A 23,219-nucleotide genomic window follows, 5' to 3' on the forward strand; every position below is an offset into this window, starting at 1 on the left:
CTGTGAGTGGATCATATTTCCCTCCTCTTAGGTTGGTAGCAGCATTCATCTCACCATCCTCAGCAAGCCCCAGCACGGGGGATCTGCCAGGGAGCCCGCCGTCCCCAGCATCACTCATGAGCTGGCTAAGCAGCACCATGGTGACTCCCAAGGAAGCAACCCTGCTTCACTGATTCTTGTCCAGATGCTCAGACCAGGCCAAGGGTGCCCACTGCCCAGCCTCAGAAACACTGACTGCATTCGTGTCCATTTCTGGACACGGCCTTGGGAGGGAGCAGTAAGCCCTCCACGGGTGAATGAACAACCAAATGAACGCACAGTAGCCTTCATCTCTTTTATTCAAGTGTACTACAGACATCCCCCTCTCTCAAAACCAGGACAGTGACCCACCTCAGTAACACAGGTGCCTTCTCATCTGCTTGTTCGGGAAGCTTCATATTCGCCTCTTTGAGCCATCCTTTACCAAGAGGGAATGGTCAGCTCCCCAAGGTGCCCACCCCTGTGACCCACCCCACACCGCTGATGCCACGAAGGGCCCACACAAGTCTCCTTTGGGAGAAAATTCTAGGAAGTGTGCGAAGAACTCAGGGTCGTCCACTCAAACTCGCAAAAGTATACCGCATGGACAGTCGGTAGCTATAAAAATATACACATACAAAAGGAGAGCTACAAAATCATGGTGCCCATTTTCTGAGATTTGCATTATAAAAAGTAAGGATTTCTCATTAAAGGTAAACTTTCCAGGGTTTGGGGGGGGCAGCTTCATAATTATGATTCTATCTCTAGTCTCCCTTCATCCTTATTTTCATAGTCAGAACACATTGAACCAGCCAGCGAGGAGGGGAAGGGGTTAATCCTAGTTATTCATGGGCCGAAGTGAGAAAACGGAGGGTCAAGGTTTTACAGTCATTCTGCTGTCAGTAAGAGTGTGATGAGTCAGGAGAGGAGAGAAGTATTTTAATACTGCCCTTTGGGTCTCTCTCTCTTTTTTTTAAAATGAACTATGAATCACAACACAGTCATTGAACTACAGCAGACGGGCTCGTAAATTCGCCTTGATGTGTGCTCTCTGGCAGCCACCACACACTCAGTGGACAAAGTCTCATGCTTCCTACACAGAGTGTTCCGTTGGGCTTGGCCCACAGAGTGTCAGCAGGAAAGGCCACCGAGGGACTCCCGCCTCGGTTCTAGTTTCCCATCAGGGTGAACTTGCTCCTTGAGGACAAGACACACTCTTGGTCCCCACGCCTGTGTCAGGCAGGGTCTCGGGCCCCCGGGACTCTCAGGATAGAAGGCTCGGTCTTCTGGGCAGGGCCAGCTGGTGTTACTTGGCTCCGCAAGTGTTGATGTTTTTCCCATCCACGGCGTCTTCCACCAGGGAAATGTGGTAATCGGTGGACAGGGTGAAATGAGAAATGCAGCCCACGAGGCCTCGCATGTACTGCCTGTTAGTGTGCAGAGCGATTTCCTTCATTCCACCTGCCAGGAAGCAAGAGGGAGATGACCTGAGCCAAAGAGGAGGACGTCTCTGTAGGATGCTTGAGTGGCTACTGACCAACACGTCCCTCAACTGACAGGACAAGGTAAGGGTGCAGAACCCAGAACTTTGGACATCGCATCTAGTCCATAATTAACCTTGAAGAGACAAGTTGACTTGGATCAGTGAGATACACAATCAGAGCCGTTAAGTATCTACCTCATACATGATTTTCTTCTGACCTAGCTGACCACTTAAAGCAACACAGTACCTGGTGAATTTGGGGGGAAAAAAAAAGAAATGCTGTATAATGTCAACAATACGTAGTATGTGATAAGAGATGATGCCATCTTAAACCAAAAGAAACACACTGATGTTGAATGCTTTCAATTAAGTTCACTTTTAGGAAATATCCTACAGGCAGAGGTGTCTTTCCATGTTTATGTGTCTGCATTAGCGGGTTCTAAGCTATTTATAAAAATACCACTCATTCTAATTCTGCGAGGGGCCAGAAAGACAGATACTCCTTCCTCCAGGAGAATTCCAGGAGCTATATTTAGCAGGTTCCTGTTCTATAAACAAGCAGGGTTTTCCTGGTGGATTGGTCCACAGCACAAAACCATCTAAAGTGTTTCCTGACCCTTCAGCCATGAGTCAGAAGTTCAGAAAATGGAAGAATGGAATATCTGAAAAGTTTCCGATTTCCAAGTATTTGACTGATCCAGTGAAGTGCACGACTTTGGGAAGCCCCAGCACAACAAAGGGAAGACTAAGAAGAAAAGGCACTGGATAACTGAGGTTCTGCTGGAGGTCAAGGTCACTTACCCACATACAGAGCTCCGTTGATGTTGAGCTGCCTCATCATGCCAGGTGACTTGCCTGTTCTGGCCCCATAGTCATCCACGGTTATCTTTCCTGATTGGCCATCCCTGTAAAAACCACCACCAGCTTTGGAGCTTCCTTTAATCATTCAATCATGTACTCATGTTAACAGAAATGTATTCAAGTCCTCACTAAGCACCAGGCACTGTACTAAATGATGGAGCTGTCAAAATGAAACAAACCAAGAAATCACCCAAATTCCTGAGGCCAAAAAAAAAAGAAAAAATTGCCAGTGATCAGTGTCACCACTCTATGGTAGAAGAATGCCCAGGTGCTGTGAAATCCTACCGGAGATGGAGAGAAAGCCAGGGGAAACTTCTCAACAAAGATTCTGTCTGAGATGCATTTTGAAGGCTGGGTGAGTCAGGTGAAGGAGCAGGGTAATGCAAACAGGAAGTGGCAACCGCAAAGAGAGAAAAGACACGGGGGTTTGGACAGTCTGAGCATACAGAATTCCAGAGGTGGGAATAGAATAGGAAAATGTGAAGCCAGAAGCAGATGTTGAGGGGCAAAAGCTTAGAATTTATTCCGAATGTGGGATGGAACCAGAGAACTTTAATGGGAGGCGTGGTGGTGACATGGTGACACATGGTGATGTTATTCTAAGCACAGTGAGAAACCAATGTGGCAGTCCCCATCGGCGGGTCACTCTCGGGGAGAACAAAGAATGGTTTAGAGGCTTCTAAAGGACCCATGTGGTGCATGCATGCATGCTCATGCGTGTCTGACTCTGCGACCCCATGGACCGTAGCCCACCAGGCTTCTCTGTCCATGGGATTCTCCAGGCAAGAATACTGGAGTGGGTAGCCATTTCCTCCTCCAGGGGATCTTCCCAACCCGAACCTCCTGCAGCTTCTACACTGGCAGACAGATTCTTTACCACTGTGCCACTTGGGAAGCCAAAGGACCCAGAGTCACCCCAAAGTGGCAGCAGGATGGAGGTACTCCTCTGTGGCAAGGACTTTGCATTTTAAGGGGTTTCCAAGAACCAGCCACACCTCTTATTCTTTCTTCTCCTCCTTCTCCTCCTAAAATGACTTCTTTCTTGTCTTTTACTGTTCCTTTTTTTTTTTTTTTTGATAGCCATCACTTCTTGTTTCTCAGGTTAACAGAAACAAGAAACTCTTATCTCTCTGATGATGTGAATATCATTTTTTTTTTCATTCATAGTTTGTTTCCTCCAAGTTGCTTTGTTCTATGTATCTGTTCTGATATCCATGTTTGATATTGGAGATTTTTTTCAAATGCTTAGTGATCCCCGATTGCCACTCCACAGTTCAGTGCTGAGGACTGAGGAGGAGACTGGAAGCCCTATGGGAGCCGCATGTGCAGGATAGCTTCTGTGACTGTATTGTGATCTGGTGCAACCACTGGGGGATACCTGGATTTCCTACTCTACTGTGGGGTACAGGCCTGGCTCTCAGCACTCTGGAATCTCAATGGGGGAAGATTTATAGGGCTCTTAATAGTCAACACAGAACTTTCACATAGTTTCCAGTATTAATATAGACAGAGTAGACTAGTCCAATGTTTAGCTATACCTAATGTCTCCCATTTCAAAGACCCTTATTCATTTTCTCCAGAGAATTGACTTTCATTATTCTTCCATGGGGAGGGAAAGGGCAGCATGCCAGCCATATGAAGTAGAAGGAGCTTGGGGTCTAACACCTTAAGTAAGATTTTTAAGCCAATCTGTTTTCGGCCCCTCATTTACCTTCCAAAACTCCTGGGCCCTACTCCTTTTGTGGGGGGAGTGGGGTATAATGATAGAAATCTGGTTGCCTAAATCTCATTTATTGATAGCAGCTCTTCTAGCAACTAACTTTAGAGATATTTCTAGCCTGTTCTATAATCACCCTTGAGACCACACAGCTTCCCCGTTTTGGATATGCTTTTTCAAAATCTCATACCAGAAGGATGTGATGGGCAATGCCTTGCCTGCTGTGATGGCTTTTCCCCATTACTCTAAAAATTCCATTTTCCACACTTTATTTCATCAGTTCTAAGAATTTTTCATTTTTAGTATGTCCAAAATGAGGATATACTTTATAATCAATGGCATCTTAGATTTGAAAAATGTAAAGTGAAGAGCCTAGAAGCCACCTAGTCTGAAGGATCTTGGAATTGAGCTGGAGTATGAGCAGTTTGAGGCTTCCCCAGGGGCTCAGCGGTAAAGAATCAGCCTGCAATGCAGGAGACCTGGTCCGATCCCCGGGTTGGGAAGATCCTCTGGAGAAGGGAATGGCTACCTACTCCAGTAAATATTCACTACAGGAAGACATCTCTTTTTAACAAGTCAGAGTTGGGGCTTCATCAAAATCGCTCTCTCAAGGACTTTCAAGGTCACCCGGACAGCTGACGGGCACAGGTCTGCCTCTGTGCCCTGCCACATCCTTTGGAATCGAAGGAAGCACAATGGGAAGAAGAACGGGGTCCAGCAAGACTACTCCCATCATAGCCTGTACATGGACTGCGTGGGAAACACCGTGGTGGGCCCATGTTTCCCAAGCTTCGCTCATGACCTCGCCTACTGACCTCCCCAGAAAGTACTATGGTATATTCTCAGGGAACCTGAGCCAAAGACTGTTCAGCTCATCTCGAGACCTGCATCAAGCGTGGCAGGACTGACATTTCTTTATACAGCTGAATTAGGACCTGCTAATCAGTTTCTAAAAATATATTTTTAGGGATAGATACATAGCAAAACTAATTTCAAAGGAATGATTCACCCTAAATCAATTAGAAGTGAGGGTAGTGAGCTCTGTGAGCAGGGGGAGGATGTGTAATTGGGGCAGGGTACACATGGCTTCTAAGATTCAGGTAATGTAATGTCAAAAAAACAAAAAAAGGTGGGGGCAACTGCTTGCATAACGAGAATAGAAGCATTCCTCAAAGTCTGCTGCTGCAGCTGCTAAGTCGCTTCAGTCGTGTCCGACTCTGTGTGACCCCAGAGATGGCAGCCCACCAGGCTCCCCCGTCCCTGGGATTCTCCAGGCAAGAACATTGGAGTGGGTTGCCATTTCCTTCTACAATGCATGAAAGTGAAAAGTGAAAGTGAAAGTGAAGTCACTCAGTCGTATCCGACTCTTAGCGACCTCATGGACTGCAGCCCACCAGGCTCCTCCACCCATGGGATTTTTCCAGGCAAGAGTACTGGAGTGGGTTGCCATTGCCTTCTCTGTCCTCAAAGTCTACCTGTCCTGAAGTCTTATCTCACTATAGAGATATCTAGATCTCACTAGATGACCAGACCCTCCTCCAGTTTAGCCATCATAAAATTCCTTCTCCAAAAGGCCTTTGTTGAGTGAAGATTGGGAGTTCAGCCTTTCTGACCTGCAGTGTTAGTGATGGGCACGGGGGGAGTTGGTACCGAGATGCCCTAATGAGTGGAATCAGGGATACTGGGATGCCAGGCCAGGTGGGGGAACAGGAAGTGGGACTATAGGGACTTGGAGAGCACTCCCATCAGCTCTGTCTCATGCTGTGACAGGTACTCACCGAACGGCCTTGACTCGATGCCACCGACCATCGTTGAATGAGCCATTCACCATGATGGATGCCACACCACTGCCCAGGTTATAGCTAAAGGCGTCAGAGAAGAACAAGACAGAGAACAGAAAATAGCACTGACACACAGGCAGACTGTCATTCATAAATGATTCTCAATGAGAAAGCTCTCTGGAGCTCAGAAGGTAGTTTCTTTAACACAAAACAATGCTAAAAAGACACTAGGTTCCCAAATTAGGCCATAAATGATCAAAACTGATTTTTTATTTTTTAATTGTGGTAGAATTTACGATCAACCTTTTTTTTTTCTTGGCCATACTGTGCAGCAAAGAGGATCTTAGTTCCCTGACCAGGTATTGAACCTCTGCCCCCTGCATTGGGAGCATGGAGTCTTAACCACTGGACCTCTATCGAAGTCCAGACTTAGTCATTTTTAAGTGTTCAGTCCAGTAGTGTTAAGTATATTCACATTGCAGAGTAAACAATTCCAGAACTTTTTCATCCTATAAAATCGAAAATCTGTACCCATTAAACAACTTCCCATTTCCCCCTCCCCCAGTCCATGGCAACCACCATTTTACTTTCTCTTTCTGTAAATTTGACAATCCTAGGTACCTTATACTAGGGTCAAACAGTTTTTGTCTCTTCGTAACTGGCTTTTTTCACTTACCATAATGCCCTCAAAGTTGATTTATTTTAGGCTCCATGTATACTATTACTGTATAAGGAAAAAGAAGGACTTTATCATTTGTAAGGTGTTGTACTAGGTTGAACAGTATCCCCCCAAAATTAATGAACACCCAGAATCTAAGTGAAAAGCGAAAGTGTTAGTCGCTCAGTTTTGTCCAACTCTTTGCAATCCCATAGACTGTAGCCCGCCAGGCTCCTCTGTCCGTGGGATTCTCCAGGTGAGAACACTAGAATGGGTTGCCATGCCCTCCTCCAGGGGATCTTCCCGACCCAGGAGTTGAACTTGGGTCCAGAAACTCAGAGAAGCCTGGTGGGCTGCAGTCCGTGGGGTTGTGAAGAGTCGGACTCGACTGAGCGACTTCCGTTTCACTTTCATGCATTGGAGAAGGCAGTGGCAACCCACTCCAGTGTTCTTGCCTGGAGAATCCCAGGGAAGGCGGAGCCTGGTGGGCTGCCGTCTATGGGGTCGCACGGAGTCGGACACGACTGAAGTGACTTAGCAGCTTAGCAGCCAGAAACTCAGAAAGTGAACTGATTTGGAAACAAGGTCTTTGCATATGCAATTAGTTAAGAGAGTATTTGGGGTTATATGGGGTTAGGGAGGAAGTCATATGTGGTTACTGTTGTTGTTTAGTCGCTAAGTCACGTTTGACTCTTTTCGACCCCATGGACTGTAACCTGCCAGGGTCCTATGTCCATGGGATTCTCTAGGCAAGAATACTGGAGTGGCAAGAATACTCCAGGAGAAGCTCCAGGAAAGCTTTCTGACCCAGGGATCAAACCCACATCTCCTGCATTGCCGGCGGATTCTTGACCACTGAGCCACCTGGGAAGCCCCATTTGGGGTTAGTGAAGCCCTAAATCCAATATGACTAGTGTCCTTATATAAAGAGGAAATTTTGACCCAGAGACACACAAAAGACACCATGTGAAGATAGGGGCAGAGACTGGAATGATACAGCGATAAGACAAGGAGCACCAAGGAGTGTGAGCGATCACCAGAATTTTAGCAGAGTCACAGAGCAGACTTCCTCAGAGCCCCAGAAGGAAGTGACCCTGTAAGGCTTCTGGGGCGGACTTCTCGCCTCTAGAACTGTGAGATAACACATGTCTATCCCCACCCAATTTGTGGTAATTTGTTATGGCAGTCTTCAGAAACGAATACATGTGTTTTCACTTTTCAAAAAAACAGAACAGAACAAAACATTGCAGAGTAGGCTGTCCCAAAGAGTTTAAGGGAATTGGCCTAAAATCTCAAAGCCAAAGTATAGGACTTGCACTTGGGGTCTTACCTGCGCGCCTCCCCCTGCCACATTTTCTTGGATAGCAGATCCACTCCGAAGCTTCTGTTTTCTGTTTCAGTTGCCAGATACCCTGATATGCTAAGGGGATCAGAAGACTTGCATATGTTGTTTACCAGAGAGAAATACCCCTCTTAGTCCAGTGTTCATTCAATTATTCTAATTTAATTAAAAACAACAAATATTTAGTGAGTGACTATTTTAGGCTGGGCACTGAGCCAGCTGCATAGATCACCCCTTGATAATATAATAAAGCCCATGTAATCATGCTTTTGAAGGAAAATGCATTCCACCCAGACAACTCTCTCCTCATGTTGTAAGAGGACATGTCTCTCCTTTAGCTCATTGGCCAAGAAACAGGAAATTGAGAGGAAACCCAGATTAGTCACTGAGCTCTTCTACGCGCTCAAGCCAACAAAAGAGCAAGAATAGAAAGCTTTGGCTTTTCCCAGGGAAAGCACTATGAGTCCTTTCTTTAAAACTGGAGTCTCAAAGAAGCCACACAGCCCATCGACATTTAACCAAGAATAGAACTCGGGTGACTTGACAAACTCTGAGACAAAGCTGTTGCTCTGACCCAGAAAAATCCACTGTTTTCTAATGAATTTTCCCACATCAAGTGTCTCCTTGTATGAAGCAGCCTGGAGGTGGAATTTTCAGATTTCATTATTTAGTGGCCAAATGCTTGTTGAAGAAATGAATGAGTATAAAGCAAGGCTGAGAGCTGGTTGGCAGAAATACAGCTGAATTACTATGTGGGCTTTTATGAGAGGCAGCACGGGGTGATAGAAAGAACCTGCTGCTGCTGCTGCTGCTAAGTCACTTCAGTCGTGTCCAACTCTGTGCGACCCCATAGACGGCAGCCCACCAGGGTCCACTGTCCCTGGGATTTCTCCGGGCAAGAACCCTGGAGTGGGTTGCCATTTCCTTCTCCAATGCATGAAAGTGAAAAGTGAAAAGGAAGTCGTTCAGCCGTGTCCGACCCTCATCGACCCCATGGACTGAAGCCTACCAGACTCCTCCGTCCATGGGATTTTCCAGGCAAGAGTACTGGAGTGGGGTGCCATTGCCTTCTCTGAGAAAGAACCTAGACACTTGGGTTAGAGGAATCTGACTTGATTCCCAGCCTTGCCAATTCCTAGCTCTGTGATCTTGGGCAATTTGCTCCATTTGTCTGAACCTCAATTTTCTCATCTGTGAAATGGGTTCATAATACCTACCCTGAAGGATCTTACGGAAGGTTCAGTAAGATAATATATATAAAGAGCATAGCACATAGTAGGAGACAGGCAAATAACCCCATGCCTGTGTGCATGCTAAGTCACTTCAGTCGTGTCTGACTGTGTGTGACCCTGTGGACTGTAGCCCACCAGGTTCTTCTGTCCATGGGATTCTCCAGGCAAGAATACTGGAATGGGTTGCCATGCCCTTCTCCAGGGGATATTCCTGACCCAGGCCTTGAATCTACATCTTTTATGCTTTCTGCATTGGCAGGCAAGTTCTTTACCATTAGCGCCACACAAGAATACATGCAGTGCTTAATGCAGCTCAGATAGAGCATGGACAGCACACCTAGAGGAACTAGCAATAGGGGAAAATTGCCACCCAGAGTTAAACCTGTCAAGCCTTAAGAGTAGTCGTGTGTGAAAGTAAACCACCAGACTGTGAATATGTAACCGAAACACCCAGGAACACCCAGGTCTCAGAACAACGTGACTTAGGTAGAACTGCAGCAGCATAGACTGGAGTGGGATCGAAACCCAGTGAATGGAAACTTTTTCAGTTGTGTTTGGACAAAGGATGGGTTTGCTTCTTCTATTCTCTAGCCTGGTAACATGCCTGTTCATCTAGATTGTACTCAAGGAGCAAACACGGAACCCAGCAGACAGGAATCCAGCCACCACTGCAGGTGGGGGAGCGGCCCAGTTGGCTCCTTGACGGCCTGACTCTCCAACCCCACCGACTCCCTCTCGTTTCTCGAATAACCTCCCGCTTGCCCAGACACCTGATATACATCCCGCTGGAATTTCTCTTTTAAATGATAATAAATGGCCAAGAACAGTGATTGCCTTTGTTGGGAGAGGGCATGAGGGAGCCTTCCTGGGTGTAGGAAATGTTCTGTGTTTTGTTCCGAGTGGTGGTCACACAAGCGTTTGTATGTTAAAAAATGTATTGAGCTGTACACCTAATATTTGTACACTTTATGTAAATTATACCTTAATTTTAAAAAATTGAAATATAGTTCAATTAAAATGCTTTGATAGTTTCTGTGCTGTGTTTAGTTGCTCAGTCATATCCAACTCTGTGACCCCATGGACTGTAGCCCGCCAGGCCCCTCTGTCCATGGGATTCTCCAGGCAAGAATACTGGAGTGGGTTCCCACGTCCTCCTCCACGGGATCTTCCCAACCTAGATCAAACCCAGGGCTCCCGCACTGCAGGTGGATTCTTTATGGTCTGAGCCACCAGGAAAGCCCAAGAATACTGGAGTGGGTAGCCTGTCCCTTCTCCAGGAAGAGAACCAGGAATAGAAACAGAGTCTCTTGCATTGCAGGCAGATTCTTTACCAGCTAGTATACAGCAAACTGATTCAGATAATATTATATGTATATATGTCTGATTTCAGATTCTTTTCCATTATACGTTATTACAAGATATTGAATATAGTTCCCTGTACTATAAAATAGGACTTTGTTGTTTATTTATTTTATATGTAGTATGTCTCTGTTAATTCCAAACTCCAAATGTATCCCCTCCTACCCCCTTCCTTTGGTAACCGTAAGTTTGTTTTCTATGTCTGTGAGTCTGTTTCTGCTTTGTAGATAAATTCATTTGCCTCATTTTTTTTTAGATTCCATATATGAATGATAGCATATGACATTTGTCTTTCTCTGACTTAATTCACTTAGTTAAATCTCAATTTTGAAAAAAAAGGTAAAAAATATGTGAATGAATGAATAAATGAACAAATAAATGTGTGTCTGCTTTCTCTACAATGTCCCGTGTACCTGGTGAGCATGAATCAGTTATCTTGAACCCAGTTTACCTACTCAAGCTGGTACACACAAAAGGCCAGGAGTCTGAGCACAAAGGTGGTCCACTAGGAAATGCCACCAGGTGAGGCCCCTCGGAAGCCACTGGACTGCCTCCACGTGGTGGCACTTACACTTGGTCGTGCCTCTGTTAAAGCAGAGCACAGGGTACTTGGCCAATGTCAGACTGCTTCCCTTTCTCTGCTGCATGAAAATGTTATCAAAGTCATATGGAAAATTAGTAGGTAATATCCCCAGTAAAGTGGTATTTACACACTTAGTTTTATGCCCTATACATAATCATAAAACAAAATTTAAAAAAACAAACAAAAACCACATTCTCAACTGAGCACTCTGATTCCCTTTCTTTTTAATTTGCACCAAAACCATAAATAATCTTTTTGTTGAATTCCAGTGCTTTTCTTTATTCTCTGACAGAAGCACTTTGAGCACTAAATTAGCAAAAAGGACAAGCATTTAGGTGAAGAATGTTAAGATTATACCGTATTATCTTAGATTTCCTGTTGTTTGCTTTGAAATTGGATCAAACACTAAAACCTCAAAAATGGTTCATCTACCCAATCAACAGGTTTACTTTCTAGGCTCCACTGATGTAAGCTGCATGGCAGCAGAGCCTTATTCAAAATAATAATAGCTAAATTTTATATAGTATATTGTGCCAGTTCCCTTACGTATGTTCGTGATGTTTTTTGAACAGAGTAAACACTTGATCAGGGATAATCATTATCACTCACTAATAAGTACACATGCCGGGCCTTACACTAAGCCCTTTACGTGAATTAACTCATTGGGTCCTCATGATTAACCCTTTCCTTTTGCAGAGGTCAGATAACCTGCAGGTGATCACGTGGCCGTGGGAATCAGGCATGTCTGACTCTGAAGCCCTGGTTTCTGACCATTCCAGACTCGGTTTCTCAGGGTGTGGCTCCTGGTATCTTCCAATCAGATTCTGGCACTCAGCAGGACCTCCTCCACCAGCATCTCTGGGTGTGGGCCCAGGAATCCAGTAACCTCAGATAGGAGCCCCACAGCTGACTCTGTGTAGGCTGACAATCTTAAACCACTGGCCACTCTCTGATACCTCTCCACCCAGCCTCCCCCAGGGCTTCCGTACTTCTGAGCCGGGTGAATGATGTGGGGAGAATAGCTGCCCAGAGGAAGGAAATGCAGCGAAGCAGCCAGGTTCCAGGCCCAGGGATGAGCACAGATGTCTACTCTGGGGTGTGGGGGCTGAGCTGGGGAGGATGCCCTTTACTCAGAACTCGGCCAGAACTCCAGGCTTAAAAGAGAAACGTGGGACCAATTTCCAGAAACCTGAAAAAGAGTTGGTAACCAAAGAAACACATCGGGATGGAGTTGTAAGAACGGTGCCCAGAGGGCATGGGGGTCTGGCCTGGGCAGGGTGTGAGAACCAGTGGGAGCTGCAGGGTGGCCGGGAGGAGACTGAGTTTCCCCGTCCAGCTGAGTTTTCGCTGGCGGTTTAGGGGGGAAGTCGGGCCTCCCACCCACGGCTGAGCTACTGTTTCAGTTCCCTTTTCTGGGCACAATCAAGTACTTGAGGCCTTGGCGAGGTTAACCACAGGAAAACCACAAGAAAATGGCTTTGCAGCAGCCAGCCTGAAACTGGGGTGTGAAGAGCTCAGCATTTGACCTTGGGGCCGCGGGGAGGGGGCGGAGGTGGTGCAAACTGCTCTCGGGCAGCCTCCAGCTTTCAACCACACTCTGCTCCCCAAAGTCCTCAACAACCATAGGGTCACTTGACTGAGCATGCTCAGCTATGTAGGGGCAAGCATTGGACAAGCGACATTTCCTTTCAAAATGTCCTTTATTCAAATCGCCAAGACTTCTATTCTTGTACCCTGGCTGTCAGCAATCCCAGCACAGGACCCACTGAAGCCCCAGAACTCAGCCTTCTTCTTCTTCTCTGTAGTTCCCTATCTAACCTTCATCTATTTCAACTCCAGTTAATTCCGTATCATTTAGTGAACACTTGTGCAGGTCACCAGGTCGGGGATCAAAGAAGGAAAAGTCAGAGAAATTCCTTCCCCCATGGAGCAGATGGTCTAGAGAGCAAGCAGGCGTTTCAAACCGTAGCAGGCGTCAGAATCACCGGGAGAAACAGTTAACAGATTGCTGGGTCTCATCCCTAAAGTTTTTCTGTTTCAGTAGTTCACAGGTGTAGCCTGAAAATTTGTATATTTTTAACACGTTCTCAGATGATGCTGATGCTGCTGGTCCAGGGACCACACTTTGAGAAGCACAGTTCTAAACAAGATATTTCTACCCTCAAGTGGGGCTGTGTCATCACCATCTCTAGAGAAGTACTTTCATATTATATGCCAAGGGGCATATTCCCTGCCCCTTGGGAATCTGGCTCCCACCCAGCTTCTGGTGGTGAGATCTTGTGCTGGTAATTCTTTAGCTACTTTATAGCTTGTCGTTGTTCTTTAGCTGCTAAGTCATGTCCGATGCTGCTGTGACCCCTTGGACTGTAGCCCGCCAGGCTCCTCTGTCCATGGGATTTCCCAAGCAAGAATACTGGAGTGGGTTGCTATTGCCTTCTCCAGGGGATCTTCCCCAGTGACAAATCTGAGAACAGTCTAAACTCATGTAGAACTTCTAGAACTGTCTTATCCATTGTCACCGGAGAAGCACTTATAAAAATGCAAATGTGGGGTTGCTATATTGAGGTATGAGTCTGTGCTTTGTTCTTTGCAGTGGGAGATTGGAAAGCAGGCCTTCTCCTTCCCAAGGCTCCACAGGGATTAAGGAGCTGAGTCAGAATATAAAGCCAGGTCTCTCAGCTAAATCTTCAGATCTTCCTGAGCTGGTGAGCACTGGGCCAAATACTCATGTCCATGCTTGGCAGGATCAAAGTCCTCCTTCTACTTCCTCATTTGTAAGTGGGGAGTAGATGGCAATAACATACTAGTACAGGAGCCACAAAATTGTTCTCTAGGTTCAGTTCAGTTCAGTTGCTCAGTCGTGTCCGACTCTTTGCGGCCAAATAATAAGTATTTTAGGCTTTGCCATACAGTTCCTATTGAAACTACTCAAGTGGATCACTGTCACCTCAAAGCAGTCATTGACAATGTATAAATAAATGAGGGTGGCAGTATTCCAAGAAAATTTCATTTACAAAAATGGGTGGGTATGTGTGCTTAGTCGTGTCCAACTCTTTGCAACCCTATGGACTATAGCCTGCCAGACTCCTCTGTCCATGGGATTCTCCAGGCAAGAGTATTGGAGTGGGTTGCCATGCCTTCCTCTAGGGGTTCTTCCCAACCCAGGGATCAAACCCGCAGCACCTGTGGCTCCTGCGTTGGCAGGTGGATTCTTTACCATCGAGCCACATAAATGGGTAGGGGGCCAGATACGGCCACCAGGCTATAGTTGACCAACTGCTGCTCTGGAAATGGATACTGGAGAGAAAGACCAGGAGCCTCAAATTAAGCTGGAGCTTCAGGCAACAGTTAATTCTGGCTGACTGTGTTCTGGCTCCTCTGCAACCTCTGTTTGGCATGATCTGCACTGGCTGAGAAAAATCACAAGATGATGCTGTCGGCAGCCAGTATAAGGGTTACCTGAACACCAGGGCTCCATCCCGAAGGCCCAAGGAAATGAAGTCACTGTTAGGTCTCATGGGGCTGTCTCCCCTCCACAGCAACAGGCCATCTTTGGCAGTTGTCTTAAACCGCATGAACGCGTTTGATCTTGATCCTGACACCCTGGAGGAAAGACATAAATCATTACACCAAATCAACCAGTCTCCACCAACATCCATTTCTGAGTAATCCTGGTTTTGTCTGCCAGTTATAAAGATGGTCTAATGTTTCTGACACTATCAGGAGATTAGAAAAAGTGTCACCACTATGAGCCATGCCATGGGTCTAAACGTCTGAACTCCTCATTCTACAACATGGAGTCTGTCTCTCTCTCCAGGTGTGCTGAACACCACAGAGAGCATTTGACGAGTGACAGATAAGCCAGACCCTGGCCAATGCCACAGTCCCAGCCTGTACCCCCAATACACACCTCAGTCTAACCTCCTTCCTGTCCTACCACTCACGAGCCCTTGGGAAAGTGCCCCTCCATTCCTCAAAAGGAAGTGGGTTACTTAATTACCAAGAGATTCGAACGCTCAGGGCTATGATTGTGGTTGTGGATGGCCATCTGTGGAGGTGATGTCCTTGAACGTAGAGAAGGAATGACTGGACAGGGGGCAGAGCATCAGACAAGGAAGGTGCCTCGATGGGATAATGGTCTTGAGAGGTGTTGGGGCAGAGGCAGGGTGGAATGGAACAGAAAGCTGAGAGGAAGGAAGGGGTGCTCAGGAAGGGCAGGTCCCAATCCTACAGCCATGGCTGGGAATAAGATCACTGCTTATCGGTTCCTGTTAATGTTGGGATATTCTCATTGATTCTTGGGAATAGACTAGTTCAGAGATCCAGTTGCACTACGAAGTGGCCAGTGTTTCATCCGATTAAGGGAGAAAAGCAACCATGAGGTCCTTAAATACAAGGCGAAGTAAGAATAAATGCAATTTAATGTTGTTCTTTATAGTGTAAGATGGCTCTACTGGAAAAGTCCTGACCATTTTCCTGTCACATGTCTAATGAACGTGGCCTGCAGCTTGTAGAGTGCATTCAGTAGTGACCAGTGGAGGATGCTTTTGTCTAAGGCTTCCCAGAGCCTGGGATAGACAGGAAGAGGTCTAGTGTGCTCTCCCTAGACAGGTCTCAGAGTGGTGAGTGAGGAGCAGGGTCCATGACACTCCACCAGACCAGGTGTGGAGCAATCCAGCTATGGGCTATTCCCTAGAGATCTACTTTTCCCAGTCTTGTGTTCAAGGTTCCTTCCTTCCCTCACTTGCCTTGGATACACTGATTCGTACGAGTCAATCACACGGTTCCATTTCTTTTGCAGTGATTGGCTTAGGGGTAGATCTGTGACCCACTGTTGTCCAATGAGATTGAGGAAATTTATCAGGAGGACTCTAGGAGTCTCTTCCTTTCAAAGAGAGTCACATGAAAAAAAGGGCTTTATTCTATTGTACTGTATATCGCCATGATTTATAACTATTTAATGAGCATCTTAGGAACAGCTGTCTTTTTACCATAAAGGGTATGATTGTTGCAAAATATGCTGAGGATAACAAGGCAGGAAAATGAGTCATTGATAATACAATTGATTCTCTGAATTAATCAACCCAGGATCCAGACTAAGTCTAGACAGTTTGTTATATGAAATAATATTTACCGTTCATGTTTAAGACATTTCGAGCTGAATTTTCTGTTGTGTGTGTGTATGTGCACTCAGCCGCTTCAGTCACATCTGACTCCTTGTGACCCTGCAGACTGTATAGCCAACCAGGCTCCTCTGTCCAGGGAATTCTTGAGGCAAGAATACTGAGTGGGTTGCCATGCCCTTCTCCAGGGGATCTTCCAGACCCAGGGATCAAATGTGGGTCTCTTATGACTCCTGTATTGGCAGGTGGATTCTTTACCACTTGTGCTTCCTGGGAAGCCTGAGTTTTCTGTTACTTACAGCCAAAGGCATCTAATGGAAACACACTCTGAACCTGACTTCTCTCTGCAGCTTCACACGCCTGCACACATAGATGCAATCTATTAATACACGCACACAGGTGTTATTGGGCTTTCTGCTTTGGGGCTTTGAATCTCCTACTTGCACCAAACCCTTCCACTCCCACAAACGACCTGGCGCCCCTCACTAAGGATCACCCTCCTAGTTTCTGGGGACTGAACACCCCTCCATCTCTTCGGTGTAAGGACTTGAAGAAAGAAGAAGGTTTCTTGGCTGGGACTCCATTTCGCCTATGGCCCACACAAGACAACTTCAAGAAACACAACATGGGATTAGAGGAACAAAGCCGGGCCTGTCTGGTTTGTGTTCAGAAACACCAGGGACATCCAATGCCCCAGGAAAATGTCTCTTAACCACCTTTGTTCCTTGAAAAACCACCAAATTCCACCCTAAGAACTGTGTGCCTTTAAAGAGTTGCCTTAGTCTGTGACGAGGCAATCAACCTGAGACAATGGAAAATATGCAGATTTGTGCTGGCAGTGGGGTGGCGAGTGGTGCTCTCTGAACTACAAAGAGTGGAGGGGAAGGAAAAGAAAGAGAAAAGGGCAAACTGAAAGCACCAAAGCCAAGCTTCACTAGATTCACCAAAGCCAGTCTTCCTCATGGGAAATAGCCTAATTAGGCTCTTTCAAACCAGGAGCTTTATAAGTGCGGTGTTGGAGAAGACTCTTGAGAGTCTCTTGGACTGCAAGAAGATCCAACCAGTCCATCCTAAAGGAAATCAGTCCTTAATATTCATTGGAAGGACTGATGCTGAAGTTGAAACTCCAATACTTTGGCCACCTGATGCGAAGAACTGACTTATTTGAAAAGACCTTGATACTGGGAAAGATTGAAGGTGGGAGGAAAAGGGGACGACAGAGAATGAGATGGTTGGATGGCATCACTGACTCAATAGACATGAGTTTGAGTAAACTCTGAGAGTGGGTAATGGACAGGGAGGTCTGGAGTGCTGCAGTCCATGGGGTCAAAGAGTCGGACATGACTGAGCGACTGAACTGAACTGAAACCAGGAGCTTGAACTCTGGAGCAGGGCTGGACCTTCAGTCACCAGCAATTAAAAGTCCCAGCTGTGACGTGAGCATCTCTTTGGTCATGCTCTTGCATCCACCTGAAGAGAGCCAAGAAGCCCCCCACCACCAAACTGGAAAGAGCCTGAAGAGGACAGTGGACCTCACTGATGATGATTCACAGTAGGGCACGGACTTGGAGCTCTCTGCTTGGTTGGAGACGTGCCAGAACCCTTCCACGGCTGGCTCTAGGCAGAGCATGGCCACAAAGTAGCATGAAGTTGACTCCCCTGCCAGAAATCGCACGCGTGGAACCCTGGCTTCAGGAGCATTGAGTTCTCACTGCTCCTCAAAGCCTGAGTATCAGAAATCCCAGGGCTGACCATTGTCCCTCTTTGACCAGAAAGGCTCTGGGTTGTTGGTCATGCTGCTGCTGCTGCTGCTAAGTCATGAGGTTGGTTCAAAGGCTACATTTTTGTGGGGTTATTTTTTTGTATGTGTTGTTTTGTTCTAGTTTCTATGTTTATTTTGTATGTTTTCTTCCCCTGGGACTACAGCTAAATTCTAGTGCCTTCTTGGAGAATTATCTTCTGGCATGGAAGATAAGGAAAAGCTCTGGGAAAGATAATGAGAAACTGACCTCCCAGGAGATAAGGAAGGTGCTCGAGGGGTCTTCTTACCTCTTGAGAATATCTGGATTGTCATACGTCAGGTAACTGCGGCCGATAAACTGCGGGATCTCAATAGCTTCTGTGATCGCTGAGACAAAACAGAAAATGGAGGTTATGTGCTATGCGGCTCTCTTGACCCCAGGACTCCACCAGGAGGCAGGAAAAGAACGAAAGCCAGCTCCCGGAAATAGGGCATTTATCAACTTGGCAGCCCCTTCCTCTTGGCTGCACAGGCACTTGGCCTGCTGTGGGATGACCTGGCCTGATAGCCTGGAGTTGGCCTCTCCCTGGTGGTCCCGCCCTGGGGCTGGCCGTCACTGTTATCTGCCTCAGCCCTACCGAGAAGGCCCTGCAATATACTGAACCTTGAATCGTGCCCAGTTATTCCTGGAAGCTAAAGGGCAGGCCCTGGGCCACGTGAGGAGCAGCTGGGGATAGCCCTAGAAGTTCTCCAAGGGAGGCAAACAGTCCCCCAACAAAATCCACCAGGACTTCTCTATTTGAAACCAACCTGGTCCAGAACCCATTCGGTCACAACGTCAGATACTGGTTAGTAATGGATAAGGCTTTGACTGTTATTTGTGAAGCACCTTCTGGTGTTCTACTTCACAAAATTTTTACCACAGTCATACAAAGGAGCAGCAAGTATCGGGGAAGGGGAGGCTTGGATATTCCCATTTTATAGAAAAAGAAAATGAGGCACGTAATCATTAAGGATTTGCCCAAGATTATACAGCTAAGAGAGAAACAGACTATGAACCAAACTCTGGCCCTCAGCCTTCTTTCCAATATTTTAGAAGTGTTTCCTTCTCATTACTTTGTTTTCTTGAGGAAGCACCCTCTTCCACACAGTGAATAAAGGAATAAGTTAAGTAGTAGCATTTGGTGTCATGAATTAGGGATAATTTAGAGGATTTCTTCTAAAGAGATCACAGCAATATCACTTTCCTCTTTAGAAAGACAAAGAAATGGCAATTTAAAAAAGTTAAGGTAAAATGAATCTCATGTTCAAAGAAATGTGCAAAATGAGAGAAAATAAGCCAGCTTATAAAATAAGTCATAGTTTCATAAGATATGTGGTTGGCACAAAGAAGATGAACTAAGATCTCTACATCCAGGAGAGAAAAAATGTGTAATTATCAACACTACAAATGACAGGAGAGTTTAAACTCAACTTCTACACATTAAAAAGAAGGAAGGAAGGCAAGAAAGAAAAGAAGGAAGGAAGAAAGAAAAAAAATAACAGTAAAACACAAAACCCAGTGACATTGCGCATGTGTGCTCAGCCATATCTGGACTCTGCAAGCCCATGGATTGTAGCCCACCAGGCTCCTCTGGCCACGGAATTTTCCAGACAAGAATACTGGAGTGGGTTGCCATTTTCTCCTCCAGGTATCTTCCCCATTCAGGGATCGAACTCGCCTCTCTGGTGTCTCCTGCATTGGCAGGTGGATTCTTTACCACTGAGCCACCTGGGGAGCCCATAATGATATTGGGCCCCCAAATAAAAGTTCCTGTGTTGGCAGGTCACCCACAGCATGCTTCTGTATTCTTCATAAAAAGTAAGAAAAAAAAAAAGGAAGGAAGAAAAAGAGAAGTTGGGGGAGGGAAAGGGTAAAGAAAGAAAGAAAAGAAGGAGAGGAAGAGAAGCAAACATTTTAAAGAGAATTTTTGAGGTAACTATCCAAGAAATTACTTTCTTGTCCTCTGAGGCAGCATGGCCCAGGACAAGGGGCTGTCGACCCGGAGGGCCTTTTAGAGTCGGAAGTGATGGCTCTTTAATCTCAAATTCTGAGCTGCTCCACCCTCTGGTTTAAGTGAGGAGGAGGAGGAAGGAAGAAAAGGAAGCTGAGAGAAGAAAAAAGATGTAAAATGCCACAAGTAGAAAGTTGGTGGGAAGAGAGAAGAAGAAGGGGAAAGTAGACGTTACAGGAGGAGAAAAGAAAATGTCAGAGAAGCAAAGGAGGAGAAGGTGTGGGAAAAAAAACAACAACACAAAAATGAACAGCCAAGTGGATGGCATCCCCAAGCAGGGGATGCAGAGAGGATGAAAAAGCTGCGGCTGGGGGAGAAGTCCAGGAGAAGCAAAAAAATAGAAGAGGGTAAGAATGGGGTACAAGAAGCAAGAGTGGGGAAACGCAGGAGGACAGGGGAGCTCGCACCTGGGCGGGCAGACCCTGAATTGCCAGCTGCTGATGCCAGACAGGAGGAGAAGCCATCCCTCCCAGTCACTCTGGAGTCCCTGCTGGGTTTGGCTCAGCCCTAAGCAGGGCCCATCCCTGCTGTTACTGGATGGACATGGGTCTGTACTCCTGGAAATGATCAGGATGTGCTCTGCACCTGGACTCTCAAAGGGGTGTGTGCTCGAGCCCCGTCCAGCTACTGACTAAGCCCCTCTAGCTCAGGGCTTCCCAAGATCCAGCCGGGAGACAAGTGTGCTCCCAGGGCTGGCAATCTTGGTGGGAGGCTGCAGCCCCTCTGAGAGGTGTGTCCCCCGTTACCCTCTGCAGGTGGTTGGCCAGCACTGTGCCCACAGCCTGTCCAGAGCCTGACCTGGCACCAGCCCAGGAGCCGTCCCAGCTTCTCGGAGGACTCACTGTACTTACTGTTGAGGCAGTAGTTCCCACACTCTGCCAGATGCCAGCATGAAACAGAACAGGGCAAGTCAGAATCTCACAGTCACTGTAAAATCCCAATTACTGTGGTTGCAGATCGCTGGAAAGCGGCCTTACACAGCCCCTGGGAAGCCCTGCAGGAACTCACATTCCTCTGAGGGAACGTGAATCCACTCGTTCCCCTCGTGAGAAACCGCTGGAAATATTTTCTCTCAGCATGGTTAGCACCAAATCACCCAACACACCTCCGCAGTTCTCGGCTTAGTAACTGGGGTGCAGGAGGTGGTGGACCAGGAAGATGTGTCTAATAAACTGTCTAACACCTCTGGGGCTCCCCTGACCTTGAACTGACAATGCCCACTTAATCTAAACCTGGAGAAAACACTTCCTGGAGAGTTACTTACCTTGTCAATGACCACTACCTTTTCTTGGCTCCAGGCTACATGTGAAAAAGGAATGCAAGCCAGCCAGCTGCCTCTTTTCTCTCCACAGTGGAAAATATCACCCTAATTCCCAACCCACCCCCTTTACAAGATTCAGATCTTGTGATTAATAAAGAGCAGGCGAACACTCTAGAAATGACACCACTGAACACAAACACAGTGAAAATATACTCCGTGTCATCAGTATATGTGGATAAACATTAATTCCATCCTAAAACATTACAGTTAGAAGTAGCCATCTAGTCCTTTCTAGCCTTTTGCAGTTTTTTAAAATATTGTAAGCACAAGTATATTTTATCCTAACCCTTTAGATCTAATTTCTTCTACACTGTCTTTTTTTTTCTTTTTCTTGTGGCAAAGGCACTACTCAAAGACTGTTTTTGGTGCTTCCTCACATTTAGACCTAAAAGCTTGAGACATCTGGTGACAAAATGAATAACCAGCCTGCAAGCCAGGCAAATTTTCCACTTCAGGGACTTGAAATTCCCAGTGGACTATAAAGAGTGGAAGAAAACTTGCTGGCTCCTTCACGCAGTCCCAGGACCAGTGAAGGAAGGAGCTGGGGTTGTAACCTAGCTTTTCCAGCAGCCAGGACTTCTCCCCACAACCTCCTGAGCGATGGCAATCCAGTCCCAGGGAACAATTTCCAGGGTGGGCAGCTCTCTCATCCACAGGCAGAACTCTCCCTTGCTGGACAGCTCTGCTTGGAGCAGCCATCTGGTCCCATGAAGCTGACTCTGCAGCCACAAAGTAAGTAATAGCTAAAAAATTGTTTTCTACACTACCAGCCTTCAACTATCTAAAAATCAACATCCAGGCTGAATGCCTCCAAATCTTGCATTGGTTAAGGATACACCATCCCAAGAAAAGAAATTCCCTATAGTATGCACAATTTATATGTTTTATGAATTTGTGTTTTTTCATACTGAGTATTCTTAAATTACAGCTCATATTTAATGAAGCTATTTTTTTTTTTTTTAATGCTCTGGGACTTCCCCCCCACTCCCGTCCCCCAATCAGACTCAGCAATTTGATATGAATTTACTAAATACACTGTGAAGTGTGTAGAATGTGGTCAATCATTATGAGTCAGGCAGGTTCCCATCTTTGAGGACTGTGTGTCCCTGACAAATGTGTGACCTAAGCCAGTGGCTTTCGGTGTTGGTATTGAGTGGAACTTCAGCTGCTGCAGAGAAACACTCCCATCTAGTGGCCTGAAGGGTCCTGCACCGTCTGAGTCAGAACTCAGTAATCTGGGAAGTGAAGGGAAGGGAAGAGAAGGGAGTACCATCAGAGCTCGGTCCTTTCCCAAGTGGCCTGTCTGCCATGGGCTGGGGGAAACCCTGGAGGAAAGAGATGCATTCTACACCCTTGTCTTGGACACTCAGAACATATCAAAGGCTCTGAGAAGTCCCACAGAAGAAGCGATGGTTTACCCAGGATTACTCAGTCTTATTTCAGGCTCAGATGGTAAAGAATCTGCCTACAGTGCAGGAGACCTGGGTTTGATCCCCAGATTGGGAAGATCCCCTGGAGAAGGGAGTGACAACCCACTCCAGTATTCTGGCCTGGAGAATTCCATGGACAGAGGAGCCTGGCAGGCTAGAGTCCATGGAGTCCCAAAGAGTCAGACATGACAGAGCGACTCACTTTATTAGACCACAGAATTTCCCCTCCCATTCTGCGCATGTGAATGTTATGTTGTCTATCTCTCTGTGCGAACACAAAACCGCCATTAGTATTCTTTAGAACTTAAATTTTCACCTGTGCTTTGTGAAACTCTGCTTTCCCTTGTTAGTAACTTAGACACAAGAGCTCTTACGGCCTGGGACACAAAATGGGCAAATTTGGATGAGAGTAGAGAGAAAGAAGAAAGAAATCTCTAAGGATGGGGAGTATCGGCTTTCTGACACCCCTATAGTGAGATAAGAAAGGGACCTCAGGACTGGGCTGCAGCATGGGGT

The 23,219-nt window shown here is 46.4% G+C and overlaps 1 protein-coding gene across 2 annotated transcripts in view; it reads right to left on the reverse strand.

The window, feature by feature from the left end:
* Positions 1-340: 340 nt before the first annotated feature.
* EGFLAM (EGF like, fibronectin type III and laminin G domains) overlaps positions 341-23,219 on the reverse strand; it is a 194,229-nt gene continuing 171,350 nt past the window's right edge. The window contains exons 19-23 of one of the 2 annotated variants that reach the window (XM_070357624.1): positions 18,207-18,285; positions 14,494-14,637; positions 5,858-5,941; positions 2,303-2,406; positions 341-1,479 (exon numbers count right to left, since the gene is read on the reverse strand). In XM_070357624.1, the coding sequence (XP_070213725.1) occupies positions 1,325-1,479; positions 2,303-2,406; positions 5,858-5,941; positions 14,494-14,637; positions 18,207-18,285 (566 nt within the window). In that variant the 3' untranslated portion in view covers positions 341-1,324. The remainder of the gene's footprint in view (positions 1,480-2,302; positions 2,407-5,857; positions 5,942-14,493; positions 14,638-18,206; positions 18,286-23,219) is intronic. The other variant, XM_070357625.1, reaches the window with a different exon arrangement.

The sequence above is a fragment of the Bos mutus genome, chromosome 20, assembly GCF_027580195.1.
Source record: "Bos mutus isolate GX-2022 chromosome 20, NWIPB_WYAK_1.1, whole genome shotgun sequence".
Taxonomy (NCBI): Eukaryota; Metazoa; Chordata; class Mammalia; order Artiodactyla; family Bovidae; genus Bos; species Bos mutus.